Below are 22,860 nucleotides of genomic sequence, written 5' to 3' on the forward strand. Positions count from 1 at the left end.
CCTACTGCCTCTGACCTCTGAGTCCAACCTCCCTACACCAGTCATACGTTATCCTTATCCCTGACTGGACTATGTCACAGAGTGATTCTTCAAATTTGCCTCGCGCTATGATAACAATGTCATCGGCATAACCTTGACATTGAATACCACTGTTGGCAAGTCTGTTTAGTAGTTCGTCTACTAACAGACTCCAGAGTAGCGAAGACAACACCCCCCTTGGGGACAGCCTTTGGTGGTTAGGACTGTTACAGTTCTATCATGTAATGATGCCGTGGCTTGTCTGGACCGTAGCAGTGCCAGTATCCATCTGCTGGTGGTATGGTCCAGGCCTCTTCTTTCAAGAGTAGCATTGATTGCATCGTGAGATGTGTTATCAAAGGCACCTTCTATATCCAAGAAGGTGTTATCAAAGGCACCTTCTATATCTAAGAAGGCGCACAGTGCTACTTCCTTATTATCAATTGCCGCACTCAAAGTACGTCGCAGCTGATAAAGTGCTGTGTCCGTGGACCTGCCTACTCTGTATGCATGCTGCGTTGGATGCAGCGGCCTTTGTTTAAGCAAAGTGCTTTTGATTTTAAGTCCACCAGCTTTTCCAACGTTTTCAGTAAAAACGGTGTTAAGCTGATGGGTCTGAAGGACTTTAGGCTGGTAATGTCTTTCTTCCCTGCCTTGGAGATGAAGACTACCCTAGCTCTTCTCCATGCGCCCGGTATGTATCCGAGGGCTAGGCTACTTACTAATGCTTTCCTAATACGGGAGAGAAGTATTTCCTGTCCCGTTTGAAGGAAGGCTGGCGATATGTCGTCCATTCCAGGGGACTTATAGGGTTGGAATGTTCCAACTGCCCAATTAAGTCTCTCCCTTGAGACTGTCGACTTGGCGCATGCCCAGTCGTCAGTTGACGGCCTGTATCTACTTTCCCTCTCGATAGCCTCTTCCTGCACGGGTGTACTTCCTGGGAAGTGTGTCTCGAAGAGTAATGCTAGTTTCTGCAGATCACTGCTCGTAAAGGAGTTATCCCCACGCTTCAGTGCTAAGTTCGCATCAGGCGCTCGTTTCGCCAGTGCTCTATGAAGCCTGGCGCCTTCGCTTGTGCTAACTATGCCTTCACAGAAGTTTCTGTAATTCTTCCGTTTGGCCTTCCTTATCTCCTTATTATAGGAGGTCAGGCTCTCACGGTACTGCTCCCATATTCCGTCCCTCTTTGCCTTATTGAAGAGGCGACGTGTGGTCACGCGCAGCCTTTCTAGGCTGTCGTTCCACCATGGGGCATCTTTTTCCATGTACTTTTTCCCTACCGGGCAGTTATCCTCAAATGCCTTGGTTATGCATTTATTGAGGTCACCAATAGCCCTATCAAGCTCTAGCGGCCTTCTGGGTATACCAGACAGCCCGTTGGCTAGGGAAAGTCCTAGGGTCGACTTGTACCCTACTCAGTTGGTTTTTCTAGGGTTGCGACTTGGTGTGCTACTATCCGTATTTAATTTTAAATTAAATAAGATAGTCCTATGATCAGACATGGATTCGTCTTGGGAAACATGCCAGTTTTTAAGGTGAGGCTTTAGGGATCGATTGATCAGGGTGATGTCTAGCACCTCTTCCCTGATCCTTGTGACAAATGTCGGTGTAGATCCGACATTACCTAGTTCTAGATTATATTTGAAAATAAAATCAGTTAGGCACTCACCCCTTAGATTGATGTCACTGCTGCCTCATATAGTATGGTGCGCATTGGCATCGCATCCGATGATCCGCATCTTCTCTTTCCTGCAGTACTCCACCAGCTTCTCCATCTCTGGTGGTGTATGCGGATACGATAACCATAGAGACCGCGCTGCCCTTGGTGTACACCAGTATGGGGACGCAGTCTCTAGTCATGAATTCTGAAAGGATAGTGAAGTTAATACTTTTCCTTACCATGATACAAGCTCTGGGTGCTGGATCTCTCCGATCCCAGATTACCTTTGAGTCGGCTGTGAACAGGCCCTTGATGCCATTGTTCACCCACGGCTCCTGTACCAGGGCCAGCCCAAGGTGTTTGTTGGTAAACATCCTTGCTAAGACCGCCGAGGCTGCCTTAGCTCGGTGGATGTTTACCTGAGCCAGCCCTGTGTTGATGCCCCTTGACATCTACTTCTGGGGAGGCTCCAGCTGACACGGTGAATGGGGCCCGGAGCCGTCCCCGTCACCGCTGCTCGCCATAGCGACGTCAGCTGCAGCTGCATCCAGCAGCTCCTCCTCCAGCTCCTGCGAGGACATGGGGATGTCATCGTCCCCCAGCATCTCCTCCTGGCAGAGCGTCGCATCTGCCAGTTCTTCGTCGTCAGCGAGGTCCTCCGACGGGTCGGTGGGCTGCGCAGTCGGACTGCCCTGCTCCGGGGCGGGAGTGTCCGATGTGGTGATGTTGCCCACTGAGACGTCCTCCTTGCCCGTTGGAGCAGGTTGAGGCTTTTCCCTGGTCTTCTTTGTCTTCAGTCCACTTACGGGGATGGTCCCGTAGCGAAAGAAGACCTGGTGTCCCTTCTGCACAATTATGCTCCTGGATAGCTCATCTATCCCGATCACCAGGAGGGCTCCTCCTCCCTCGTTCCTCCTGGAGATCACCTTCCAGGTGTCGGTCTCGATCCCGTTCTGGCTCCTCAGCAGAACCAACAGGGATTCGGTGGACCGATCTGCACTCCTGGGACAGTACAACGTGATGCAGTGGGGCGACGGTATGTCGTCCCCCACCTTGCACTCAAGGGGCACGCCCTTCCACGATTGTAGCCTCGGCGTTGCGGTCCTCAGCCAATCGGCCGAGGTCTCATCGAAGCACTCAATTACCAGGAATCCAACCCGGAAGTGAATGCCCGCAAATGAGACCACGACATCTCCACCAGACGCAATGATTTCGTCAATGATGGCCTCTTCCAACACAGATAAATCTCCGTGACTGAGCATGACCCGTGGGAAATCCACGGGCAACACGGCCACCTTTACCTTCTTGGCCATATCTGCGTAAGACAGGCGAGGCTCGGTGGCCGCTGCACGCGATGTGCTTGGGCGCAGGTCCAAATTTCCTGCCCCATTGTTCTTCAGTACCTTTGCTGCTGCCGAACCGCGGGCAACGCCCACAACCTCCGGGCACATCCTCTTGGGGGTGGCCATCGGTGGTGTGAGATTGTTGCTACGCCTTTTCAGAGCTGACATAGGTGCTGCAACGTCCTCCCTGGGCTCTTTGGTCTTTTTCAGGGCTTCATCAGGGGTGAGTCCCTGCTGGAGATACCGAAGGTACCACTTGACCCTAGAACCGCAGAGATTTCTCCGGTTTGGGTCATCCAGCCCACCGGGTTGACCCCTTGGTGGCAGGAACTCTCCTTTCCTTTTTGAGCGCTGGGCGCCTTGCTTCGCGGCGTTCGGTGCTGGGAGCGGTGGTCTGGGTGTACCAGCCATCGGTCTCCCATGCCTCACAGCCGGAGTTCCTTGTGCCTGTGGCACTCTCCTGTTTGTTGCTGGAGCAGCACGGTGTGGAGGATGGTCTACCACACAAGAGGGTCGTTCCCCATCAGGGGCATGACCTTCCAACTGTCTTGCGACAAGCTCCGCAGGGAGATCCTGCGGTATTTTGGCATAGTGTACTTTTTTCATGGAATCCCACGAGCTGCGGAGAAATATGTGTCCGCCCGGGCAGAGATCCGCAATACCCGGGTAAGGCTAAATTAGAACAGGCGGTCGCCATTTGCCTGAGCTCACCGTTAGAGACTGGGCTAGTTTTTGATCCGGGCCCCCAGCCAGACTGACTCTCGGCACGGTTCGAATGACGCCTTAGTCCGGTACGGAGTGAGGTGAAGGGATAGGATGTGATGGGAAACTATGTGGGGAGATAGGGGGGATGTGTGAGGCTATACTTTGGAAGGCGGCAACACAAGCGCCTTGTCGGTACGATCAACATTATCGCACCCGTATTATTCGCAGCTAACCTCCCCGAGGGGAGGCCGTTCGCTATCCGCAACCCGCGACCCGCCTGGTGGCCTCAGCTCAGCCCCATCCGAACCATCCCACAAGTTCTTAGACCAGGTTCGCAAATCATACAAATCTAAACTTTCTGCAATCGATCAACACGTGGATCTCATAGAAGACACAACTTAACAACGACGAACTTAATATTGAACTGGTGACGAATTCTATTTGATCAAATTTTTAATTGCGTTGTATTTTTCATAAGTCATACTATCTGATGACAGGTGCCACAGAACAGGGTGGGTGTTGGCAGCAGTAGCAAAGAACTTTAATTGATTATGAGTTGTTAACATGTTTGAATTTAGAGCCCTGCGTGGTCTAATATAAATAACTTATTGTTAGTCTTAATTACATATCCAAATTTGGCGAATGTGTCTTTATTTATTTATTTATTTAATGTCAACTAAATTCAATCGAAACACAAAATACAACAAGTAAGAAAAAATTAAATTAACTTATATGTATTATAAAATTTAAAATTAAAAAATAAGAAATATTCATAATATTTCTGGGGGTATTTAAATGCAAAATGGTCCAATATTTGTTGCGTGAATTGAGGAAAACCCAGAAAAAAACCCAATTAGACCAAAAAATATTTAGTATGAATTAGTTAAGTTCCACCACAGATACACGCAAGAAAGTTATTTACGATATAGGGCGTTTAAAATTGAGTTATTAATTTTAGAAATTGAAGACTATGAATTGATTACGTGATAGATTCTGTTGTAATCATTACAGAGTACTCGAATCGCTTCTGGCAAGGAACAATCTGTACAACGACTAAGATAAAGTGGGATAAAGGAACGTGACGGTCTAGAGGGAACAGAAAAATTTATTTGGCTCATCAACGCAGCTGACTCGATTTCACTATTAAGTAATTTAACTACAAACGTAACACCTTGCATAACACGACGATTAGTTAAGGAGGGAAGGTTAATAAGGAGCAGTATATTGGTATAAGGAGGCAGTACACCCCAGTCAAAGCGACGAAGAGCAAAAAGTAAGAAACTCTTCTGCACAGATTCCAATCTATTTGAATATGATATTGCGGAGTCCACACACAAGATCCATATATCAGAATGGGACGTACAAGAGAAGTGAAGAGTATCTTAGTCAAATAAGGATCATCAAATTCCTTTAACCAATGCTTAATTAATCCAAGAACTTGAAATGCTTTGTTGACAATGAATTTCATATGACCATCAAATTTTAACCGATGATCAAGAAGTAAACCTATATCATTTACATCATTCAGTCTATCAAGTGGCCTCCCATCGTGGCCTCCCATCGCGTGTAACTAACAATATGAGGAGAGATACGATAAAATGACATGTTCTTACACAGCAGTTCAAATGGAAGTAAGTCCGCCTGCATACATTAGTACTTTAGGAATGTCATTAGTAAATAGATGAAAAAGCTTTGGACCCAGGTGACTACGCTAGGGTACCCCAGAGGTACCCTAGGATAGGTTTTGAACGTAATGTTTTGAGCACAACTTTTTGAGATCTGTTACTCAGATAACCAGAAATACATGCAAGAAGGTTAGTAGGAAATCTAATAAGGTTTAGTTTATGAAGAAGGAGACGATTGTTAACAGAATCAAAGGCCTTACTAAAGTCTGCATAAACGACATCAGTTTGCATTTTATTCTGAAATCCTTTGATCACAAGGGAAGAACATTCAAGAATATTAGTGGTAGTACACCTACATTTCACACAACTATGCTGGAAAGGTGAAATGATAGACCTACATAAGTGTTGTAATTGAGTTGTTACTATTTTCACAAATGCCTTAGATATTGCGGACAATTTGGAAATACTCCTGTAAGTTTTTTACATCAGACTTTGAGCCAGTTTTATGGAAAGGAGTAATAAAGCACTGTTTCCAAATAGCGAGAAAAGAACAAGTAGCAACAGACAAAGTAAATAATTTAAGTAAAGGTTTACAAAGAGACTTATAGCAGTACTTGAGTACACATCCCGGAACTCCAACTGGACCTGGCGAATACCCAGGCTTGATTGAATGTGGGTCGCCAAGAAGTTTCTATTCAGTGATCACAGGACCACAAATGCAATAGATCTTTGAACAAGATAAGGATAGGGTACATTGGCTGAAAAGTTAGTAGAAGAAAAGGTAGTTTCACTATCGCCCCCACTTTCTCGGGTTTTCCAGTTTTTAATTAAACTTTCATTTATGCAACCTTGAACTGTCCATTTATCACAGACTTTCACAGCAATTTCCGACCTTTCTGATCGAATATTCCGAAACCCCCGAGAACGGTTTTTTTGGAGTTCGAAATATTATTATATTTTTGTAACAAATGTTCTTCATTTAAAACAGATTTTTCGGACGCAATGTCATTTACGACCATTGTACAGACTTCGGGAAATATTTCTTTGGCTAAATAATTCAGACAGACTGATATGGCAGAATCAAATTGGTTAGAGATGCTGATCAAGAATATACATATATTCTTTATAGGGTAGGAGAAGACTCCTTTAATTTGAAATCAATACTCCAAGGGAATAAATATAAACAAATAAATCATAAATGTAGATTACACAAAAGAACAATAACGCTCCATTACTTTAGCCTTTTTTATTGAAAAATTTGTTTACAGAATAGTAATTACTCAATATTTTATAAATATACTGCAAATTTCAAACCAACCCGAAATTTCTGTGACAGCGGAGAGTTTGAATTCGTTTGGGTTTTTGCATTGTATTTTATGCAATTTATAAGAAGATACAAGGAATCTGCACGGCGTGCTTTCTTCACTACTGATATATTGAATTTAAACAGGTAAGAGCTCTGGCTCTGATAGCTGTGTAATAACGTTGCTTGTTGTATCCACATTCGAAAATGTGGGAAACACAAAGTCTTCGATGTTTCTCTCGTCTCTAGGAGGCGTGGTTCGGTCTGCTAAAAATCATCAATCAAATTTAAATAATTTTTGCAAAAGAGCAATTACACATAAAAATAATCATTCGGTCATTTTTATTGTATGAAATGAACGAGTGGAAATAAATTTCTAAATAATCGTTTTATGTACAAAGTGTTAATGGAATATATAAACACGCAAGAAAATGCTGTAATGGATAAATAGTTCTGCAATGACAAGCAAATCTTGAGTTGTTTTGCATACTTTTTTTTCCCGAGAGTTTATATGATTATTTTTTTAGCACAAAATGCGACAGGAATGTTGTTTATTTTGTGGCTTTTATTATTAGTTAGTCTAATGGTGCTGGGCCTCAGGTATTTGTTGAGGTTGTTTGTTTTGCACAAATGGAGTTGATTGATTGTTGGCCTGTTGCAAATTCACTTGATTTTGACCCTCGGTGTGTTGCTGCTGTTGCAGAGGCTGCTGTTGCACAGGCTGCTGTTGTTGCTTTTGCTGCATTTGTATCGGTTGCTGATTCACCTGGAGTCCTTCTGGTGTCTGTTTAGCATGCTCATACACTTGATTTGGGTTCAATTGAACGGGCTGTGGCTGTGCATTCTGCTGATGTTGGTACGGTTCATTATACTGCTGTTGCTGTTGGGCGTATTGTTGTTGTTGATGGGCATATTGTTGCTGCTGTTGCGCGTGCAACTGATTTGGATTCTGGTAGTGCAGTTGAGGGCCTGGCGTGACCGCGTGATAAGTCACGCCACCTGGCGGTGGCGCTGCGTAATAGCCTTGCGGCATATTAGGATGCGGTGGCAGTTGTCCGAGGGCAACCATGCGCTCTACTTCTTCTTTTCGTCTTCGTTGAAACTCCAAAAATTCTTCGTGCGAATACTGCGGTTGTTGATCAATGGTTTCCCACTCCGGATCTTTTTGGAACTCCTCTTTTGTGGCTTGCTGCATAAACTCCTCTATGCTTATAAGGCCATCATGGTTGGTGTCCGTTTCCTAAAAGTAATTTTAGACAAATCAAACATAAAATAAACTTTCGCGTATACAACCTCTTCCTTTGTTGACCATCAAAGCAATGTGAATGAGTTTTATGCAACATTTTTGTATAGTAACTAAAAATGTCATAAGTAAAAACAATACCTGGAAATAGTGTTCTCGCATGCGTTCCATTTCCTCGGCGCGCTCGCGCATATCATCCTCGGGAAGATTGCTCTGGTACACCTTGTCCAGCTCCTTGACGAAAAGCGCCTTTACTTCAGCCTCGTCCCAATAGCCGTTGCTATCAACGTCATGAATGGAAAAAAAGGTTTTCGGATTAAAATCGTCCTTGTCCATGTGATCCTGTTTCTCCCAAACTTCCTCTAGGTGTGCCTTGTTGCCTGGGTGATGCACTTTCGCGTGCTGCTTGTGCTTATCATCCTTTTCTTTTATCTCTGCTTCGAATTTCTTTCGTGACTTCTCATCCATTTCGTTCTTTAGAGCCTCGCGTTCAAATTCCTTTTGCATTTCATACTCCTTAAACTCGCCGCGACGCCTACGATCCGCCTCAGCCAAATCGTCGGATGTTTTTTGTATCAGCTTGCGCAAATCGTCTATTTCAAAAGTGTGCTCATTGCCGTGATCCAGATGTTGTGGAACTTTTAAATGATTCCGATCAATGTCATTGCTCAGATCGAATGCCTTATTGGCCAAGTCACGTAAACGTTCCAATTCACGTCGCTTAATCTCGTCCAGCTTTGTGCGCACGTGATGATTCACATAGTCGAGCTCTTGTGCAATTTTGCCACTCTAGTGGAATAGATTTCTAAGAGTGAAAAACTATTTCGCCAGCTCATTGAATTACTTACACGTATGTCGGCCTCAGGCGCTTGGTCCAGCTTCTTCCTAAACTCGGGATCAGCTTCTAGCGCCTCTACAACTTCGCGCAAATAACGTTCATACTCCAGTTTTTCCCCCACATCTGCTGTAGGTGCTGGTTCCTTCACCTTTTCCTCCTTTTTGTTCTGCGTCACAGGTAAAGCTCTGACTACTGACACTGCCAGGGCAAACGTCAGCACGACATGCACCTGTACCAACTTCATGGTTGTTGGTTTTTGGAGTGTTTACTTCCGACTGATTTTCAAAGACGAAAGCAATTGTGTAAATAACTTCAAGATTGAAATGTGTTCTGACGTGTCTGCATTCAATAGAGTTGAGCAACGTTGACGTAGCTGTGACCGAGTCGTTGTGACTGACAAATATCGTGACATACAGTTACTGAATATGAAGAGTAACAGTTCCGATTTCACATTCCATTTTAAACTTAGTTTGTCTGACGAAATATTTAATAATAATTTCAATTTGTCGGTGTCGTTAAAAACCCAATGAACATATCGATATTTGCATACAAACCTTATGTAGAAACCCATTTTTTGATTATAAGCGTATTTAAATAAATATTCACTTTGGTGGATGCTTCTGCAAAAAAAAAATCGATCCAATTTCAAAATAATTGTTGCATATGATTCTAATTATTGGCTAAAGATTTTATATTAGTTTTTGTATAAAGGATGCACTTACATATGGCACAAAAAGTATCGATATACATCGGATCTTTCGGTGATTAAAATCTATCTATAGCCGTGCATCACTAATTTATTTTAGAAAACAGTATCACTCATAATCATAAGTAATATACGTATAGAAATAAAAAAATATAAAAACACATTGGGATATATCAGTTAAGCGCATCATCATTAATCCGATAGGCATAGTGTTAACCCTACTCGCCCTCTTGTGCATAAATTTACATCGACGCATACATTTGGTTGCTGGAATAAAATCGAAAAAAGTCAACTTAAGATGAGTTTTTCAAAACCCCTAGCAAAGTTTTAGTTACTGAATATAAAGTATAGCTCGTGGTTATTAAAAAATGATTATTCAGGTTCCCACATTTTACGAAAGGCTAAAGAGGACCTTGTTTCACAATATGAACATCTCTTAAGGTCGGATTTTTGCTTCATTGTGGAATACGTTTTGTGAAAGCTATCTTAGGCAAATATTACATACCCTTAAAGACCGGAGTCCACTGGCTCACATTTTAAGTGGCCGATTCGAGAGGTTCTCACAGCCATAAGAACATCCCAGATTTAAATGACGAATATGTATCAATTAAACACACTTTTTTTTTTAAACTAACAACAAGTATTTGACTATTAATGTAGATACAAAATGTTGCTACTTTATGGTCCTCGGTTTGCTAATTAGGGAAGATAATCATTAATGCAAAGAATATATATTAGCTTGAACTTAGAAAAAAAGAGATCGCTTATACAGACAAAAGTTCATCAAAGAAATACAAATGAAAAGGTGTGTTTGTCTCCACAAAAATTCATTATTAATTTTCACCTGTTATAGCTTACCCAGACATGAAAAGAAAATGAATTCCGATGCAATAAAATTAGCTTAATTTGGTGGACAACTGCTTTTTGAGCAGTTCACTCATGAAATACGCTGATCGAATTTGTGAGTTAAGTTAAATTTAAAAAATTAAAATAATGGACAAAAGTGACACAACTAAGAAAAAGATACTAAGTAACGTTGAATATGCACGCATTTGTCAATTTATTAACGGATTTAATGGCGGCCTTCCAATGGACTGTGAGTTGGAAATGGTACATCGTTTCTTTACGGACGTCGATCCTTTGGCTCTGAGTTGCATTTTGCAATTCGAGATTATTAACAAAGCTCGGGGCCAGCATTGGCGCCAGGAACAACGCGCCAAAAACCTGTTGAAAACGTATGTATTAATCTTTATGAACATATTTCACTTATGTCTGCATATGGTCTATTTTTGTCTGTTTAGCTATGAAGATCAGTGCCACTTGTATAGCGATAACTCTCTGCTAATACGTATGGCATGTGTGGAGGCCATAAATCCAATAGCTTTGTGCCGTCTGTTACTGCAAGAAAAATACGATCTGAAGCAAAGACCTCAAGTTTCGCGACTCTTAAAACATCCATATTTGATCAACGATTCACTTCTGGCAGCCAACGTACAACAGTGCTTGTACAGTGATAATCAAGAGGGATCTATAACGGATCTACGAAGACGCTTAGTTGGTGAAGAGTATGAGTTAAAGCTGAAGCACTTGGCCAGGAAAGCAGGCATACACTTCTATGATGAGCATGATTTGCGCCGCATGGGATATGACAAGACACCCGATATAAAGATGATATTGCCATTCCTCTACAAGGGATTTGTGGTAAATTGGATAGAGAGCAAGGCTAATTTCGGAGATCCGAAAAGTCACAAATTGAACATACAACAACAGTTGTATAGCTATTGCAATCGGTAATTGTTTGGTATTGATTCCTAAATCACATTTAATTATTTATTTACATACATTTATTTTCGATTAGCTTTGGACCTGGCATCATTATCTATTGGTTTGGCTATCATGAAGAAACGGCACAGTTGCCCGATAATAATATTGGTATAACAGTGCTTACAGATTTTCCCGCACGAGAAGATTTAGTTTTCATGCAACTGACTGAACCACGAGCCCAAGAGACAGCACAAACATTGCAATGACTTAGCATTTATTATTAGCAATAAAATGACACGCTCATGTTTTTAACAAAGTTCAATTTTTGTTTGTTTATTGATTAATAAATGCCCATTAACATCGATTTCGTTTTTTATACATAGTACAAAAACCAATTCACCATTTTTTTATGTATGAAACTATATCATATCTGAATTGTTAATAAATCCAAATGGAATATTTATTCTTAATAAAATCAATTTAATGTATTTTATAAAAAAAATTAATCTTGCGGGGTCAAAGTAGCAATTCTTTTTTTCATTTCAAAATATTGATTGTTTATATTTTTATTGTTGCATTATTTTTTTGTACAGGTAGGCAATTCGTTTCGTTGATGACATTTTCATGTTACAATTGAAACTGCCCCAAAGCTTACAAGTCTTTTAGCTCCTCAGGCATGTCATTTTTTGGATGCTTGTTTTCGAAATGCTGCTTGTAAGTTTTAGGATCCGGCATTTGTGACTGAAACAGATTTAAGTTTCACTTAAATTAATGTGTCCCCTCTTTCTTGTATTTGTCTCACCTTGCACAGGACGCACACATGCACTAGTGCTTTTTGGGCCGCCTTCTTTTGATCGTTGGCACTGTGGCCCTGCTGCTTTTTCATTTTTGCCTGTTTGTCGGCAGCCTTTGCCTGCGATTGTATTTTTTGATGACCGCGTGCCATTTTAACGCAATACGTCTGTATTTAACCCTGAAAATTTAAAAGCTTAAAATCTTTACCATATAGTTGATAAGGCGTCTGAAGTAACAAATTATTATTTGTATTATATGTTACTATCATTAATAAGTCTACGTTCATTTTTGTTTTATTAAAATGTATACATCGCATCGAAACAAAAAACACATATTTGGCTAACATCTGCAGTAGTAGTAGAATATTGTGAAATATATACTTTCTCTTTCGCTTGTGCGAACGTACAGATAATAGTTAAAAAACACGTTTTATATATAGACATTAATCATAAATAAAAACAACCGTGAGACGGCAGGGTACATATACAGATATTGCCACGCCATATTTAACCATTCATTTTACATTTGCAAATTCAGCGAGCACGCTGGTTATGCCTCACCTAAATTTTAATTTTATATTGCGCTATTGGACGCAAAACGCAGTTGTTTCAAGCTTTTAGATATGAGGGAACACGAATTCTTTTTAATACCCGAAATTGGTCACCTTTTTTTAGACTTTAATTTTTGTGATGCAGGTTTTTTTTTATGATATTAGGAATTGAGGCCTCTAATTTTGTTGTGTTAAATTTTGTGTAGTGATGGCACTATTAATAATCGATAGTACATAATCATCGGTATTATTATTTTAATATTCGATAGAATTGTGTCATACTTTCTTTTGAATACATTGAAACAAAAACGGGTTTTGCTAAATAATCGGAATAATTCCGCAGATTAATGTTTTTTGTAAACAGTCGACGGGCGAGCTGTACGTTTTGCAGTTATGCACAACACTAAGGAGTTTAAATATGTTGCAGCTAAATAATAATGTACATTCCAAAGAAATACACACCATTAGAGTACGTTTCCCAATTTTACATTTTGTTAAATGCGGTAATTAATTATTTTTTATGCATCAGTCAGTGAGAGCCAACTACAAATCACTGATGGGCCCGGAAAAATCTACAGTTGTAGCTGTTGGTTGATGGAAAAATTGTTCCACAAAAAATAAATTCAAAAAGAATTTTAAGGAAATTTGGCAAGATCTGTTTATCATTGAAGATAGAAGGGAAGGGTTAAATAGAATGTGCATCTGTTGGTAATTGGGTGAAAACGAATAATTGTTCAACCGACAACAAATAACCAAAAAACAAGAGTTCTGTAGACGAGTGAGCTCGACTAGGATATACCCTGAACCTAGTTGTTAAATATATTCTAGTCTTATTAGAAAATTTTCACTTAAAAGTTTTGCACCAAAATGTCTGCAAACGTATATACGAACGGACAGACATACAGACATGGCTATAACGCCTTGGCTGTTGATCATGATTAAGAATATATATACTTTATAGGGTCGGAGATGCTTCCATCTGCCTTTTAAGGAGGAGGCGTCTTCAATATTTTGATTGAAGTAGGCGAGCAAGAATACAATATTAGAGACTTTCTCAATTCAAATATACAGAATATGCAGAGGTCCACACACGCAATATATGAACAAAATAGCCAAAATTGAGAGGCAAACGGATATAAATAAATATAATAAACTTAAAAATAATATTTTATACTTACATTCTTGATTGCCGGCCACTTTTATATTGTAATTTCAAAACCTTAATCTGGGTTTATTTACATATTTGCAGCGACTGCCAAATATTTTTAGTGGATAACCGAAATGATTGAAAAATACTGAATATTGAATGCAACAAAATGATTTGAGGTCATCCCCGGCGAACGCAGAAGGGTGCTGCCTTGCGGACCATCATAAAAATTTATGATTAATGTCGCTCTGTATGAATTCAGCATAAGCATTGTGTGTTGTCAAAATATGTATATCAATTTTTGTAACATATAGTTTGCCAGTTTGATTGTGAGGTAAATAAAGGGTGTATTATTTTTACTATTGGGATACCTGCACTATGACCTACTCGATCTTTTCTGGGTTGAGGGCTTCTACATCTTTGATACTCATTGCATCCGTCCCTAGGATGCTGCATCTCCTTTAGTTAACTCACTCTGCTAGGAGGTGTATAGAGGATTCTTCCTCGCTTTCACAAAACCTGCATCGCTCGCTACTATAAATTCCTAGTTTAGTTAGGTACAGTCGGCTTGGACGAGCTGGTCAAATTTGGATTGTACCTCTTGGACTACTTTTGATGTGATCTTCGTCTCCATTATATCATTTATTGCTGTTTGACTATCGGATAGGATGGATAAATCCGTATTCCGATAGTTACGTTGCAGGTTGAACTCCGTACATCTCTCTATCGCACGCACCTCAACTTGAAATATGCTGGTGAGCATCCCTAGGGCCCACCACCAGGCCCGTGCCCTGATTGGTGAGCGATCCATCGGTGTACCATTTTATGGTGTGCGGTTTGGATTTCATCTAGACTCGCCCATTCCCTTTTGCTATTCATATTAGCTGTGAAATTCTGCTCGAATATGTATTCAGCTAAAATTGCATCCCTAGATTGCATCAGTAGGGGAAGTTCATCCGAAAGAAGTTGAGCATCTGCCTTTTCACGGTTATCAGCCGCGCCCTATCACCCTATGATATCACTCCATAGTTCTACAGTTAATGTGTTATTTATATTTATATATATATTTATTTATATTTACTTCAGGAAAAGCCACAAGGAGGATACTTAATAATGTGTTTTCAAGATTGGTGTACTTACATCTGTTTGATCACTGTTTTGCAGCACAATTAATTTTTAACCCTTAATAATGCGCAGATCTCCAAAATAATAAATTCACTTTTGCCATTAACAATGTAAATTTAAATGCAGTACAGACAATGACTTTATTGTTGTATGGACATTTTTGGAAAATCATAAATAATCAATTTATTGCGCATGTTGATTGTTGATTTTGTATACACTCCGAGAAATGCAATTAAAGGCAAACCGTTTTTCCTTAAAAAAAATTGAAAATCAAATTTATATAAAATACAGTAAATACAGTATTAAATAAAAAGAATCACATTTTTAACATGTATTGTCTGATTAATGGCACAACGTCATCCAGATTGTGGAAAGGTTTCGCATTCTCATACTCATGCTTGATTCCCCGCATATCGATTCACGAACGAAAACATTATTATTATGCGCTATTCCATTTCGGATCCCAAAGATCAGAAATTTAATAAGGGCACTGATCAACAAAGGTTTGCGTCTTAGACAAGAACGACTTCAGACTTAACTCATGTGTGACTTACACTGGTGTCGACTTAGAATTACAAACGGCTGAATGTGTCTTCGTATAGCTTAGTACAATCACTAAGCACTGTGTTGTCTGCTTAGTGGTACAACTCACCAGCTAATTGGTAGCAAACCTGTTCGACGACTCCAAAATTGTTCAATTTAGCTTAGTACTTTGCGCACACTTATATTCCACATAAAAGTGCCGTCCTTGAGTTTCGTTCGCTCTACAAGAAGCCCTTGTATATCTGCCGGCTGCAGTTCAATAGTTATTGTCGGTCTCGTTTTTCGGTTTGTTAAAAGACTAAGATCGCAAGCCTCATATTTAATAAACATTATATATATATTTTTAAATAACTTACATTTTTTATTAGCACACTACAGCTATCTAGGAGCTGGTAGTGCCAAAGTGATATTTTGAGCCAATTATCTTAAATGAATAGTAGCAATAGTAATATTAATACTATGAGAAATATTAATAGTATGAATAATATTAACAGTATGAATAATAGTGAATATTTATAATGCGAGCTTAAATAGCTAAAAGGTTTCAGAATCAATAAAATTAAAGTAACATGCTTGGATTATTATCGTAAAATTCATGAATGTTATTAGCTAACGGTGTTTCGCATATAATTTTAGCATCTTGAGGTATACCTGGAGAATTCTCAGTCAGCACTCCTACTGTGCAATCACTCATTTTTATTGTTGTAGGCTTTATACCACAGTACTGTTCTATCGTCATTCGCTTCATGTTGTGTATCAACGATATATGTCGTTTGATTTCGTTTCTTAGCTCGAGAAGCTCGCGTTCCGTTTTAATAATATCCACAGCATAGCCTTCAATGTTATGCTGTAGATGACCCACGGAAAGTTCCATTTTTGTACACAAATATTGCTTGTTTTGCAGTGTGTAATGCTTGTACATCGCAGTTAGCTGCCGCGTAAGTTTATATTCCCTGTTGTATCTCATATTCATCTCAGTGTGGAGTGTTGCCAGTTTGTTTCGCAAACTATTTCGCAAAGGAGCATTCTTACGATGATGTCTAATGCAATTACTATTGATAAGTTTTCCTTGTTGGGCATGTTCCCGCTGTGTTGCCTTGGCTTTCATCATGTGTTTTAACTCAGCCTTGATATTTTTGTTGGTCTGTGGATCTTCGTAATGCTGATCAGGTAGTATAACCCGCAGCAGTTTATCTGACCTTTCTTCCTTTATTTTGGCTGGTAAACATTTCTCTTTAATTTTATTGACAGCTTTGACTGATTTTGTGCGAGTTTTGTCATTGGTTTTGAGCTTTGATTTGTTGCCAAAATAAAAAATTCTTTTGAGCCATTTGAAAATAGAAAAACTGTCCGGCGCAGGTCGAGTAAGTTCCATAAATTGCGTGGATGTCGATTCGTTGATCTTTTGACGATGTTTTAATGATAGACGCAACTACAGAAAAGAGAAATAACAAAATATAAGTGAATCTAAGTTAATATAAATTGATAATTAAATTTAAATAAATTACTAACCCAAATTGAAAAAAAGACTCAAATAACTAAACATTTTCGAGTATAAAAATAAAGTTAGTGCACAAGCAGCAAAATAATCCCCAAACCCGGGAACAAACCAAAAAAAACAGGTGAACAAAATTTGCTTACATCTTAATCTCACACAATACATAGTACTTCTTGGTTGTTCCCGTGGAAGCTATATAATATCTTTTTGTCTGTTTGTTGTTGGAGTGCCGTCGACGTAAGTAAACAACAATGAAGTACTTTACTGTAGGAAGTAATCTGGTGGCTTCATGATTTGTTGACCTTAGCTTTTAAAATATGGATAGTGCCTAGGGGCAGCGTTATCATGAATATTATTGGCCGATCTTTGATTAACTCGCTACAGCAAAGACATACATACATACATAGAGAAATAGATAACTTATAAATAAGTTGTTGGATTTGCTAGATCCGATCGCACAGTTTCACAGCGTATACAAGCAAGATAACGATATTGAGGAATCAAAGATTTTATTAGTCTAATGACGCGACTCATTCGGCAGTCTAAAACGGAGTGGGTACAGAACTATTGTGAAATTAATATTTGAGTCCATGCGAACGAGGGGACAATGCAAAACTTAAGATAAGCTAAATAAGGGTTGCCAGATTGTTACATTGCAAGCATTAGATTCACATTTGCTACATAAGTTTATTTGTTAACGTACGAAAATATAATAATATTTCGAGCTACGACCCAAAATTTAGATGACAGAACGTTAGCTCCGGTCTACAAGGGCAGTTAAATTTCGGCGTACCAAGCTTGCAGTTGTGGGAAAGCTGATTTTTCTTCGGTTCCTTCCCTGACTTTGATACATGCGATAAAATTAAAATACAATGTACAAGGGTTCAATATTCAATAAGCATATATCAACGTTGCTCATGTATTTGTTTATTGTTTTATAGTACACTCATATATTCTTACAAATGCATATGAACATTTGTATATATGTATACATACATACCGAGGCAAATGTATGTACGGAGGCGTGACTGTTTGTCGGAAGTTGGTCGGTTCTAAAAGAGTATTTCAAATTTTTTATTGCGTGTGGCGCCAGACGGACGAGCAGACACTAAAAAAACGCCTATTATGCAATCACTGTCGAATTTAGTTGCAGCCTTGGTTCCTGCTTTTGCACGGCATGTGGATAGGATTTTATGCTTGGGTGTGGGTTTATCGAATATTACCTCATTGTGCACACGGCTCCAAGCTCGCCAAACGGGCAAAATGGCCATATTGCCATCGTAGCCACGCTCGATACCACGCCAACGTTCCGTTATAACATAATGATTGTAGTCACGCAATTCTGCTGCTGAACCATGGTCGCATTTTTTTCGGGCATAACAAACATAAAAAATACACGAAAAGAAACAATAAATAGTTGTTACAGGGTAGAAAAGAAACTTTCGGTACGCCGAAGATTACATAGGTTTATAGACCGGAGTCCACATTCTCGCAGGTCATATTGCACAAAATATAATTTTTGAGTTAAGTTCTTTTTTCCAAACCAACTTAACTCATAAATTACTAAGTAACATTAATCTTAGAAATTAAGGATTTTCAAAATCGATAAATATTTCTATATGCAATTTTTCATTATCTAAGACTTTCCACCGCTCTTAGCAAAAATGTTTTTTTTTTGGTTTACTTGGTTTTGTGTATATTTGACATTGCAAATAATTGAAAGTCAGAAAATTGTAAAAAGATTGAATTTAAACGTTGCTAGTATGTTAAGTAGTATGTTTTGGCGTTGATGAAGAACGGTTATGTTTCTGTATGTATCTGCATATAATCGATTAGGTAAGTATGTAAGTAATCTCGATTCCACTAGTCCTACTGAACTATTTTACTTGTTAGTACAAGTTTTTAGTACGTTTCTGATTTTTGTTTTATAGATTTAAACTCACCTAACTTTTCGTTGATGTCATTAGGTAATTTTTTGTTGATATTGGAATTGTGCGCATTACTAATTCCAAACTGGTCATCAATCAACGCTTTGATTATATCATTGCATGTGGTTTTGTATGTTACGCCTGATACATAGCGCAGTTCATTATTGTTTAGCCAAATAGGCAATTCCTTATTACATTGTTTCTGCTGGTGCCGGGAATAAGTGAATTGGTTTACCAGATTCAGTTTGACTATTTGGTAAGCGCCCTTTAAGGGTTTATATAGGAATATTCTACTTATAAAGAAGGTTTAATTTATTAATTGTTTCCATTTAAAAAAGTTGTCACTAAACGACTATCGGTCCATACGTTTGAATGCGACGATCTCAGAGATTAGCTAAAGAAACTATTTTTGGTTAGGCTCCTGTAACCATGTGCAGAACAAGTTATTAATTTCGCCAATTGTTTTCTAACAAAATATATTAAAATTGATACTCAAACAGCGCTTATCAGCATATCTTGAAGCATGTATATAAGAATTCTCGCGATCAAGACAATTTAATTTTAAGAATCAATTTGCCAAAGTGGGGTGCTTAGACAAAAAGTAACACAGGCATGTGTTTCTTTCTGTGTGTACATGTTATGTTGATGATGTGATTAGAAATTATGTAAGGTACGTAAATATATCTCCTAGTCGGCGCATTTTAACTATGGTATCTCCTTTGCATTGGTAAAACTCAATTTTCATTTCCCAAATAAAACAAGTGTTACCAAGCTCCGCCTAATAAGGTAATTTGATTGATTTTACTAGAAGCCCACGACCGCTACTACTACTAATGGTTGGTAGGGCACTTACCCTAGTACTGTTAGCGCCATATAGAGATATGGAACGGTGGTTAGGGCGGCGACTGGAATCCTTGTGTGGCTCATTTCTTACTGCAGTTGGAGTTGTTACTTCTGTATTCATCCAATGCTCAGCACTTAGCCTATTGTTGTTAGTGTTGTCTGGATATTGGCGATAATGTTGATGTTTGAGCGGCAGTATTGGGCTATCAGGCAAATTCAAAAGCGATGGACATGTGTCAGAATTGTCATTAATGAATGTTGAGTTTTGTTGGTGGTGTTGCTGCTGTTGTTGTGGCGCCATTTCACCGGAATCGTCTTGCTAATTGGCACTGCAATGAAAAGGCAAGTAAAACCCATTTGTAATTATAGTATTTATGTACACGTTAATGGGTGGGGTACATACGTTCATATGTATATAGAGGCTAGGTATATTTTGATTTCTATAAGCACGCAAAATGGCTGTTATACAGCATGTTATTGTGGTGGTTGATGGTGTATAGACGCCTACACCTAACGATCAATTTAGATTTGCTGTGAGCGATTAAATAAATTATGCAGGAAGTTTCACAATGCATAGCAGCATTACCATGCTTTCAAATCCTATGTATATTGGTATAAAAATACACGCAAAAACGACTGCTTTATTGTGAGATTAAAAAACAATATATATTCACAAACTTTATTGTTATCATTTTCATTTTATTTAATGCCGGGTACCAACTATAGCATTTCTTGACCTTTTCTTTATTTAATTTTTATCGAACAATTTTTTTTCTTGATATTCTATCTGGAAATTTTAGCCAATTTTAAATGAAAAATCTAGCCACTCAAAAAACTAGAAAAAACAGCTTATTAGATTTTTTATTTTATCTTTTCGACTGTTCCAAGAGGACATTTATATGGTAGTCGAATATTGATTATATTTTTTTAGGAACACAACTCAAGTAACAAGTGCATTTAGTCCGACTATCTGGGTAAACAAAGATGAATTGCATATAAGAAACCATTTTTTAACCGTTAGTTTTTATGGCAGCTTTATGTTATATCCAAAATATTAACATAGTACACCTGTACACCATTCAGCAACATTATAGAGTATATTAAATGTAAGAAAAATCCACTTTACTCATGTAGCGTAAACGTAAATTTTCAAACACAAATGTTAAAAATCTTGCGTTAAAGGTGCAATACACGACAAAGGATGCGATTAAATTCATGTAAGTTCGAATGGTAGTTCGGTGACTAATAAGGTATGATGGAATGATTAAATGCAACTTAAATAATTGGAGCTTATTATAGCTACGTGCAACTTTGCTTAAAAATAAGAAGTTAATTCTTCTGCATCAAAAAACTACAGCATGTTCTTGTTAAAGAATTGTGAAGGCAACCAATGTAAATAATATTTTTTCGCTTTATGCGTTGTAGTTCGGGAGTGAAATATGAAAGTGACAAAAAAAACGTTAAATTTATATATAAATGGGATTTCATATGTAAATGATTTAAAGAATTCTTTTGGAACTAGTTTCGCTTGAAAAAAGAATAGTTGCAAATTTAAATGTTTTGCGCTAGGACATGAACACTAAATCACACAAGTAAGCAAGTAAGCAAGTAAGCATTCCATTATTAAAACATCCTTCAATATGTTATTTTGAGGGAATTTCGCAAAAGTAAATTACAAAAATATTCTTGGGGATAGTTAATGTTGTACCGCAATGAGTGACTTTCGTTTGGTGCTGTATGCTTCGGGTTGTTATCACACTAAAAGAAAATTCTTATTTTAAGCTGAAATTCACAGGACAACAAATTTGGCTATATACCATTTGGTTTTTTATAAAATCTATAAATGTCGTCGTGGTCGCGACTACTACTCTTTTACCACAGATCCTATATTTATCAATGTAACTTTTCATTACATTTTGTTAGAAATGCAAACATTCAGTACAAAATAAAAGTTGAATGAAGATAAGCTGAAATGTAAATGGTCCTTTGGACAACAAATCAGGATAATTATCTCGATGCGTGACATTGTCGTTTTTATATAGGTTATAAATTAAACGATTTTTGAATTTTTTTTAATTGTATGTTAAATTGCATATTAACTTTACTTGATTCATGCATGTATATATATATTTTTAGATGTGCTAACTGTAATTACACACAAGAAAGTGATAATCATGTTTTGATCCGAAAACTAAAACACAATTAATAAAGCAATCCATTCAGTTAGATTGGAATGTATTCCTTTTATATATTCTTCTGTGACAAATAACCATAACAATTTTGATGCAAAATTTCAACTTTCTAAGGCAATATTATTGAAGAAACGCTAGGATAATTGATATGGAAATTTATATTGACTATTATTGTGTAAGTGAGATTTATGTTGAAAAATTCAATTTAATTTGTGTTCGTTTCAAGACCGACTGGAATTTGGATTATTTTGATTTATTTTCGGATTAAGAATACATAAAACGATAATATACAAATAATATACAAAGAGATATTTTTTTATTTGTGTATGCTATATAAAAACATACATTTAAAACTTGGTACCTCTATTGAAGAAATAAGTGTTTTATCAATCCAAGAAAAAGACGGCATAATATTTTAAATTATTTGATATGTTGCGTTTTTCAGGTTGTTTCTATGTCCACACATTACAGTTTGGCACCCGCAGAACCACAGAATATTATATAACCAACTGTGAATTCTCCCAGTGCCAAGATGTAATGGCAGTAGCTTTCCACAATATTTTTCAGTGAGTTGATCATTTCTAGACTTACCTTTAGTACACTTTTTTTATTTATTGATATTCACTTGATTAAATTTTCTATGTTTGATGTGTAACTTTTTAGGCTTTATGATAACAACAATTTGGGGTTTTGCTTATATATTTTTTTTGTCAAATTTATGTTGAGGAGTACACTTTGCTTTTTGTCACTAAGCAGGTGACCAGTTATCATGAGCCGAAGCACATGTTAATCCTTTGAGCTTTGACACTTGACTGAAGTTCAAATTTGAATTTACAGCTATGTAACGTGCTTGTAAACGTCAGCGCCAGGCAGCGCTGCCGGAAACTGTTAATATTTCTAGATCTAGACAGGTGCTAGGTGGTAAGCGGCTGTCCTTGTTTGGCCGCAGGTGCGGCACCACAGCTAAAGCGAATGTATAGCTCGTATACCTTTAAATAGTCGCTAGGCTAGCAAATGACTTACACACTAAC

At 38.3% G+C, this 22,860-nt stretch overlaps 5 protein-coding genes across 8 annotated transcripts; 1 reads left to right on the forward strand and 4 right to left on the reverse strand.

Annotated features, from left to right (window-relative positions):
• Positions 1–2,133: 2,133 nt before the first annotated feature.
• LOC122322798 lies at positions 2,134–3,630 on the reverse strand. Its single transcript, XM_043215804.1, has one exon. It carries the CDS (start codon positions 3,628–3,630, stop codon positions 2,134–2,136), a length of 1,497 nt encoding a protein of 498 aa, XP_043071739.1.
• A 3,572-nt stretch (positions 3,631–7,202) lies between these two features.
• On the reverse strand, positions 7,203–9,125 carry LOC6557947 (nucleobindin-2). The gene is made up of 3 exons (XM_001985648.2): positions 8,749–9,125; positions 8,042–8,689; positions 7,203–7,897 (listed from the first exon to the last, which is right to left on the reverse strand). The coding sequence occupies exons 1-3, from the start codon at positions 8,980–8,982 to the stop codon at positions 7,238–7,240; spliced, it is 1,542 nt and encodes a 513-aa protein (XP_001985684.1). The 5' UTR covers positions 8,983–9,125; the 3' UTR covers positions 7,203–7,237.
• A 401-nt stretch (positions 9,126–9,526) lies between these two features.
• On the forward strand, positions 9,527–11,572 carry LOC6557819 (CDAN1-interacting nuclease 1). Of its 2 annotated transcripts, none has more exons than XM_043215795.1 (4): positions 9,527–9,569; positions 10,298–10,679; positions 10,746–11,234; positions 11,303–11,572. In XM_043215795.1, the coding sequence occupies exons 2-4, from the start codon at positions 10,438–10,440 to the stop codon at positions 11,472–11,474; spliced, it is 903 nt and encodes a 300-aa protein (XP_043071730.1). In that variant the 5' UTR covers positions 9,527–9,569; positions 10,298–10,437; the 3' UTR covers positions 11,475–11,572. The 2 variants fall into 2 exon arrangements, with proteins under 2 accessions (XP_043071730.1, XP_043071731.1); XM_043215796.1 differs by having other exon boundaries at positions 9,557–9,620.
• Positions 11,573–11,639: 67 nt separating this feature from the next.
• On the reverse strand, positions 11,640–12,772 carry LOC6557606 (zinc finger protein 706). Its single transcript, XM_001985650.3, has 3 exons — positions 12,564–12,772; positions 12,011–12,181; positions 11,640–11,949 (listed from the first exon to the last, which is right to left on the reverse strand). The coding sequence occupies exons 2-3, from the start codon at positions 12,152–12,154 to the stop codon at positions 11,860–11,862; spliced, it is 234 nt and encodes a 77-aa protein (XP_001985686.1). The 5' UTR covers positions 12,155–12,181; positions 12,564–12,772; the 3' UTR covers positions 11,640–11,859.
• Positions 12,773–15,828: 3,056 nt separating this feature from the next.
• Positions 15,829–22,583, reverse strand: LOC6558641. 3 transcript variants are annotated; one of them, XM_043215818.1, is made up of 5 exons: positions 22,421–22,583; positions 19,648–19,966; positions 18,810–18,996; positions 18,090–18,214; positions 15,829–16,800 (listed from the first exon to the last, which is right to left on the reverse strand). In XM_043215818.1, the coding sequence occupies exons 2-5, from the start codon at positions 19,936–19,938 to the stop codon at positions 15,928–15,930; spliced, it is 1,476 nt and encodes a 491-aa protein (XP_043071753.1). In that variant the 5' UTR covers positions 19,939–19,966; positions 22,421–22,583; the 3' UTR covers positions 15,829–15,927. The 3 variants fall into 3 exon arrangements, with proteins under 3 accessions (XP_043071753.1, XP_032599304.1, XP_043071754.1); XM_032743413.2 differs by lacking the exons at positions 18,090–18,214; positions 18,810–18,996 and having other exon boundaries at positions 15,834–16,800; XM_043215819.1 differs by lacking the exons at positions 18,810–18,996; positions 22,421–22,583 and having other exon boundaries at positions 15,834–16,800; positions 19,648–19,679.
• Between the last annotated feature and the right edge of the window lie 277 nt (positions 22,584–22,860).

The sequence above is a fragment of the Drosophila grimshawi genome, unplaced genomic scaffold, assembly GCF_018153295.1.
Source record: "Drosophila grimshawi isolate 15287-2541.00 unplaced genomic scaffold, ASM1815329v1 contig_78, whole genome shotgun sequence".
Lineage (NCBI taxonomy): Eukaryota > Metazoa > Arthropoda > Insecta > Diptera > Drosophilidae > Drosophila > Drosophila grimshawi.

Excerpts from the sequence above, each read along its gene's own strand:
- LOC122322798 (XM_043215804.1), bottom strand. The coding sequence starts at position 3,630 with ATGAAAAAAGTACACTATGCCAAAATACCGCAGGATCTCCCTGCGGAG.
- LOC6557947 (XM_001985648.2), bottom strand. The coding sequence starts at position 8,982 with ATGAAGTTGGTACAGGTGCATGTCGTGCTGACGTTTGCCCTGGCAGTG. Across the intron at positions 8,690-8,748 it reads CGCCTGAGGCCGACATACGT|AGTGGCAAAATTGCACAAGA; the intron begins GTAAGTAATTCA and ends CTATTCCACTAG. Across the intron at positions 7,898-8,041 it reads TGCGAGAACACTATTTCCAG|GAAACGGACACCAACCATGA; the intron begins GTATTGTTTTTA and ends AATTACTTTTAG.
- LOC6557819 (XM_043215795.1), top strand. The coding sequence starts at position 10,438 with ATGGACAAAAGTGACACAACTAAGAAAAAGATACTAAGTAACGTTGAA. Across the intron at positions 10,680-10,745 it reads GCCAAAAACCTGTTGAAAAC|CTATGAAGATCAGTGCCACT; the intron begins GTATGTATTAAT and ends TTGTCTGTTTAG. Across the intron at positions 11,235-11,302 it reads TTGTATAGCTATTGCAATCG|CTTTGGACCTGGCATCATTA; the intron begins GTAATTGTTTGG and ends ATTTTCGATTAG.
- LOC6557606 (XM_001985650.3), bottom strand. The coding sequence starts at position 12,154 with ATGGCACGCGGTCATCAAAAAATACAATCGCAGGCAAAGGCTGCCGAC. Across the intron at positions 11,950-12,010 it reads ATGTGTGCGTCCTGTGCAAG|TCACAAATGCCGGATCCTAA; the intron begins GTGAGACAAATA and ends AATCTGTTTCAG.
- LOC6558641 (XM_043215818.1), bottom strand. The coding sequence starts at position 19,938 with ATGGCGCCACAACAACAGCAGCAACACCACCAACAAAACTCAACATTC. Across the intron at positions 18,215-18,809 it reads TGACATCAACGAAAAGTTAG|CAGCAGAATTGCGTGACTAC; the intron begins GTGAGTTTAAAT and ends ACCATGGTTCAG. Across the intron at positions 16,801-18,089 it reads GGAGCCGTGTGCACAATGAG|TTGCGTCTATCATTAAAACA; the intron begins GTAATATTCGAT and ends TCTTTTCTGTAG.